Source organism: Sminthopsis crassicaudata, chromosome 5 (genome assembly GCF_048593235.1).
Source record: "Sminthopsis crassicaudata isolate SCR6 chromosome 5, ASM4859323v1, whole genome shotgun sequence".
Taxonomy (NCBI): Eukaryota; Metazoa; Chordata; class Mammalia; order Dasyuromorphia; family Dasyuridae; genus Sminthopsis; species Sminthopsis crassicaudata.
Window position 1 is genome coordinate 30,707,118 of NC_133621.1, and position 6,000 is coordinate 30,713,117.

At 52.0% G+C, this 6,000-nt stretch overlaps 1 protein-coding gene across 1 annotated transcript in view; it reads right to left on the bottom strand.

Annotated features, from left to right (window-relative positions):
- The window catches only part of KAT2B (lysine acetyltransferase 2B), a 105,648-nt gene extending 99,861 nt beyond the window's left edge, over positions 1–5,787 (bottom strand). The window contains exons 1-3 of the mRNA XM_074269524.1: positions 5,726–5,787; positions 5,219–5,639; positions 4,842–5,108 (exon numbers count right to left, since the gene is read on the bottom strand). Of these exons, the coding sequence (XP_074125625.1) occupies positions 4,842–5,108; positions 5,219–5,639; positions 5,726–5,787 (750 nt within the window). The remainder of the gene's footprint in view (positions 1–4,841; positions 5,109–5,218; positions 5,640–5,725) is intronic.
- Between the last annotated feature and the right edge of the window lie 213 nt (positions 5,788–6,000).

The following is a 6,000-nucleotide window of genomic DNA, read 5'->3' on the forward strand; positions in this document are numbered from 1 at the left end:
CCCAGTGAGCTGAAATTATGTCTGTCTGCCTCTCAGTACAATACTTAGCATATGACCTAGGCAAAATGGTATTCAATAAATATAAAACACCCATCATCATTATCATTATTCTTATCACCACAAAAGGCAAAGATGAAAGCCTGATGTGCAACATGAAAAAAGGATACAGCAACAAGAACTGTTTCTGGAGGCTGGATGAAAGATCTGTCTCTGATCCATACATAATGGCTCTTCATGGGCCAAGACCTTACTCACAAACTGTAGTACCCTAATATCCATCTGCAAGGTTTCCCTTTCCTCACCAGGAATTCTCTATAATGTTTCCCTATGTCCAAGCAAAACAAAAAGAGCAAAAAGGAAAAGCCCTCTACCAATAAAAACAGACTTCTACTAATACCAAGGGATTGTTGACCATCATATTAGTTTTCATGGAAGCCCCCTCTACATATAGACCTGTACCAGTGAAATGAAATATATTTGGAAGCAAAAATAGGTAAAGGAGTGGTTTTAAGTTTTGTTTGGAAATGGGGGGTTGTTTCCATTTTGGTCAAAATTTGTGATTTCACGTGCCAAGGAATTTTGAATGAAGATATTCCCTCCACTGATCTGAAGGAGAGACAGCATTTGTCAATAAATACTTAGCAAACACCTACTATGTGCTGCACACTAGAGATAGAACCCCCAAATGAAAGGCAGTTCCTGACCTCAGAAAGCTTACACTGCACTACAGGGACATAGAACACAAAAGGAAATTGGGATGAGGGAGGGGGTAAGGCAAAAAAGAAAAGAGGTATCAGGTAAAGAGGCAGTGATGGAGACAATCAGATAAGAGTCAGAGTATGACAGCCAGATGAGCTAGCTCCTTAAAGAGAGATTTTGGAGTTCATGGCCCCACCTTTCAGCAGAGGGGCAGGGAGCAGGGATAAGGCAAAACCCCAGGGCTGATTACATTGCATAGGATGATGAGATTATCCTAATTATGGACTTCATGGGACAAGATGAGAAGTCAATCAGAAGTCCCAAAGTTGGGGAGGAGAAAAAGGGCTAGAAAAATCTGGGAAAACTTCTAGTAGTCAGTGGCCCTTTGAGAATTTTGAAGGAAAACAGGTTTCTAGAGTAAAAGTGAAAGTAAAGCAGCCCTTGTCCCACTATCATAAAGACAAAATGAGGGTAGATAGAGGCAGGGTGTGTGGCAAAATAAGTGTTTAATAAATTCACCTTGGTATACTCTTAATTTCAGGACCCATCCCTAGCCCTGGAGTTATTATCATCATTTTAGGCTGCCTCATCTAGACCCTAAAAATCATGCCAAATTATACGTAATTGATTTAATGTGGAAATTTGGAGCCTTTAAAAGAATATATTTCTTTTATTTCAAATAAAGATTTCATTATCATTTTGTGCTACTCGTACTAATAGTGTGATCATAGGCCAAACTCACAACTTAAATGCTAAGATTTAACAGACAGTATACCCTGTTTGGGGCACTGCTGGAAATATTAGGAATTTTGTGGTAGTTGATGACATTTCCAGGGGGTTACAAGGCCCTTTCACAGTACTTATCAAGACTTGGACTAATTATACTTTTCCTAGTTTTTTGGGGGAGGGGGAAGATAATGATAATGGAGACATAAAATAAGGAGATTAATTCACAAATTTTGTTCTATTCAGAAGTTCTATTCAGACTTTGAGACAGTATCTTTGCATAAAATTTGACCTAGAATATATGAAGCAAGGACACAGTATAACCATAAAGTCAACACATCTGGAAGAGAGATATACAAAGTATTCATCTTTGGGTACAAAGATGGGAGAACCATAGATTCAGACTGTGGTAAATGCAATCAGATTCACGGATGAAAAGTCCCATGCTCTGTCCACTGGGATTCCCAAGTGATTTTTTGTTGTTATTGTTGTAAAAAGGGAAGTGGGGGGGGGGGCAGCCATATATCCAGAAATGACTGTTCTAAAAACAAAAAACATTAAATTTAAAAATGTGTTTTGCCTGGTTTAGTATTAAAACTAAATAAATAAGTTCCCAACTACTTCCCTCTAAAGTATCATTTCTCAAGTTTCCTCTATTTTGGTCCACAATCACTGACCCAGATCTCTCCCACCCATGGTTTGGGGTAGAGCGGTGACTGATTGACAAAGCTGGAGAAGAACCAGAATAAAGGCCTCAGCGATGCCTTTGCCAACACACAATCCAAAAGAATTCTACTCTGTGCCCTGCAAAACAAGTTAGTTTGTTTTCTCCAGGAGGGGTGTGGTAGGCTAAACCACCTGTGAGGGGAGGAAAAAGCAGACCACAAGCTAGTATCAAATGCCCAGTTTCTTCTTCCTTTGAGCAGAAAGAGGAAAATAAAAATCTCTCTTTCAGGAGTCTTTGGTCTCTTCCTCTCGCTCGTCCAATTCCCTATGCTCTCTTTCTTTTCTTTCCAGATTGCCTAAAGGGCTGGGATTTTAATGGATTCCAAGCTGTCCCTTCTGTCTTTTGTAAGCAGGAACACTTGGAAGAAACTTAGAATCCTTTTAAAGATGAACAATTAAATGACCCTTTTCTAAAGGCTACACAAATCGAGGACATTTGTGAGAATGCTGAAATGATAAGAGTGAGAGAGGCCTTCATAAAGATTTCTGCTTCATTTGTGCATCCCCCTTTCAGTCTAACTTAACATCATGGCAGTATTTGAGAGAGTTGACTTTCAGAAGACAGTTTTGGTTTTGTGGTTGTTTTTTTTTGGTTTTTTTTGTTTGTTTTTTTTTTTTTTTTTGTATGTGTGCGTGGTTTGTTTTTAATTTTGTTTTGTTTTTCGATGAGCAGTGGTTGTGGTTAAGCCTTTTATCACCAGCACCTAAACAGTTTTTTAAACTAAGTAAATGGGTGCTGGCTAAATGCTTAAATTAGGAACCAAGCTTCAGTTGGATTAAGATTCATTGCTTCACTTAAGATTGCATCTAAAACTCTCTTAAGCACAATCTTAATTGAATGATTCATTCATCCACTCTCATTCATTCCATGGTTTTAGATCCATCCTAACTGCCCACTCCAAGTTTCCTTCCCTCTCAAAAGTACACTAAAGTTTCCTAAAGTTCTACAAGATGGGGAAGGAGCACTTCAGCTCTAGGAGCTCCCTAATCAATGCGATTTGGTAACTACAGATGCCTCTCTGCTCCCAAGATTCACAGGTTTCAAGTAGAGCAGGAGCCTTAGATTTCCTCTAGGCCAATTTTTCCTCTTCGTGAATATTGGCCAGGGAGATTCCCCGGCTGTCTTGGGATGCTACACATAGTAGGCACTTTAAAAATGCTTGTTGATGAATTAACAAGTGGAAGTCAATATCGGAACTCAGGTCCTAAGTTCAAATCTAGCCTATATGGAATTTAACATTTAAGACAGACTGACTTCGAGCAAAAGGGGGTCATGAGCAAAGACTTCAGGAGGCTGAAATAAGAGTGGGAAAGATGAGCAGCAGTGTTTGGCAGGAGGGTAAATTTGGGAGAAAAGGTAGTTGAACTCGACATCGGATGGCTTTAAACTCCGGGATGGAGTTTTAGGTCACGTCCCTCAGGCGGTGGAGGAAGAGGCACAGCTAGGCTGAAATTAGCGCGCTCCAGTAAATACTTTTACCTTCGGTTATCATTAAGGTTAACAACTTTGGAGGAATCTGGTCTTACCACCCAGCCCGGGCCACTCTGGGAAACTGGGTTCCCAAGTACCAGGGCATGGGAGTGATAAACCAGAACACCCTGCTCTTTGGGTTCCTCCCACCCCCCAAATCCAGTCACAGGCCCAGACAGCAACAAGCCCCAGAGTGCTCAGCTGTCACCCTGTCAAAACAAAGGCTCCGGTCCCAAGGGCCAGGAGCTCAGTGGTAGCAATCCGGGATATCAGAATTCAAACCCTCCACCCTGGGTCACATCTGGATGGGGGGAAGAAGGGAGAGGGAAGATGGAAAAGGATCCCGGACCATAGACAGGGCCTCGAGAAAGAGGGCAAGCCGAGGCAGAGGGAAGAGTTATTCTGCAGAGGCTCTCCAGGAGCCAGCCGATGCCAGGCTTATCAACCTGCCCAACTGTTCATAACCCAAGCATCTGGGGCAAGGTTTCAAGCCAAGCCAGGCTGGTGCAGACATGAGATGTGCGGGTATCTGGATGGCCAGTCCCCGCACCTGGAATCTAGGAGGCCGGCAGTGGCCATCCGCGGGGCTCGCCCCTCCCCCGCCTTAGCGCCCAGCTGCGGATCGCCCCTCAGAGCTGGCAGCACCTCCCAGACAGGAGGAGCAGGGCAGAGCACACGCCCCCATTTCTCCCTCCGTTCTCCAAGACACCCCGACAATCATCGATCCGCACCGCGTATTTCCAAAGCCAGGGATAGTGCGCTAGCGCACGCCGCCCCCGCCCCTTCCCAGCCCCCCTTCCCCATCAGCAAGCCGCTCTCGGTCCAGTCAGATAGGTCCCGAAGAAGCAACTTCTCGGCCGCCCCCTCAGAACTCAGCACCGCACGCAGCACCCCCCCCTCCGCCCCCGACAGCAAAAATCACCTCCGCCGCGGCTTTCTCCACCCCACCCACGCCTTGCACGCGCGCACACACACACATAAACACACACACGCACACACCGCAGTCCAAGAACCCCATCCACCCCAGAGCTGCACTTCCGCGGTGCGGCACGGCCGGGAGCGGAGGCGGGGGAGGCCTTCGGGGAAGTGAAGGCGGAGGGGCTGCGGGCGCCCCGTCCAGTGTCCGCCACCGCTCGCGGGGGCTCGGACGGAGGGGGACCGAGCGGGACGGGGCAGGACCGCTCCCCGGGGCTCCCGCGGGGAGGTGCAGCGGCGTTACCTTGCAGGAGGAGTAGACGCCGAGTTTCTCCAGTTTCTTGGCCCGAGGTGCGGAGCGGAGTTGCGCCTTCTTCACCGCGATCCGGGCCGTAGAAGCGCCGCTGCCGACCCCCGGGCTCTCGGCGGCGGCCGGCCCGGAGGAGGCGGCGGGGCCGGGGCCGGCGCCGGCCGGGACGGGGGCAGGGGCGGCCGCAGCAGGAGCAGCAGCAGCGGCGGCGGCCGCGGAAGCCGCGGCCCGGGCCGGTCCGCCCCCGGCGGCCGGGGATCCCTGCGGGGGCGGCGGCGGCGGAGGAGGAGGCAGAGGCACAGGCGGCGGCGGCGGCTGCGGGGGAGGGGGCGGCGGCTGCTGCTGCTGCTGCCCCCCGGCCCCGCCGCCACCGCCACCGCCACCGCCACCGCCACCGCCCCCGGCCGGCCCGGCCCCGCCAGCCTCGGACATGCCACCGCCGCGGAGCTCGGGAGGAGGAGGAGGCGGAGGGTGGTGGTGGCCGCCACCGCCAGGGTCTCCCTGGGCGCCTCTGGGCTCCGGGAGGGCGAGAGGGACCCTCCCCCCTCGGGGCCTGGCCTCCCTCTCCGCTCCCTTCCCCCTCGGTGTTCCCCTCCCCCTCTCTCCTCCCTCCTCCTCCCCCGCGCCCTGCGCTGAGCTGCGCGGCTTGGCTGCGCTCCGCTCCTCTCGCCTTTGGCTCCGAGCCTCGGCTGCCCGCTGCCGCTGCTGCTGCTGCGGCTGCGGCTGCGGCTGCGGCTGCTGCGGCTAGGACTGGGCTTGCGGCGCCTGCAGCCGCCGCCGCTCCTGCTGCCCCTGGAGGGAGGGCACTAGCGGCCCGGCGGCTGCCGCTCCCGCCTTCCCCCGGGGTCTCCTCCCCGGGGCCCTATTGGGCTCGGTGCCAGCGCCCCGCAGCAGCAGCAGCAGCCTCCGCCGCAGGAGCAGCGGCGGCAGCCAGGGACATGTTCAGCACCGGGGCCCCGGAGCGTGCATGCGTGTGTCAGCCCGAGCGTTCGGCCGCTGCTCCTCCCTGGAACCTCGCTGCTCTTCCGCTCCCCGCGGGGATGACCCGGGTCTCCCGCGGTCCCCGAGCGCCCTCGATGTGGGCGGGGCGGAGTGGGGGTGGGGGCGGGGTGGGGTGGCGCTGTCCGACCGAGGGCGAGGCGCAGCGGATGGG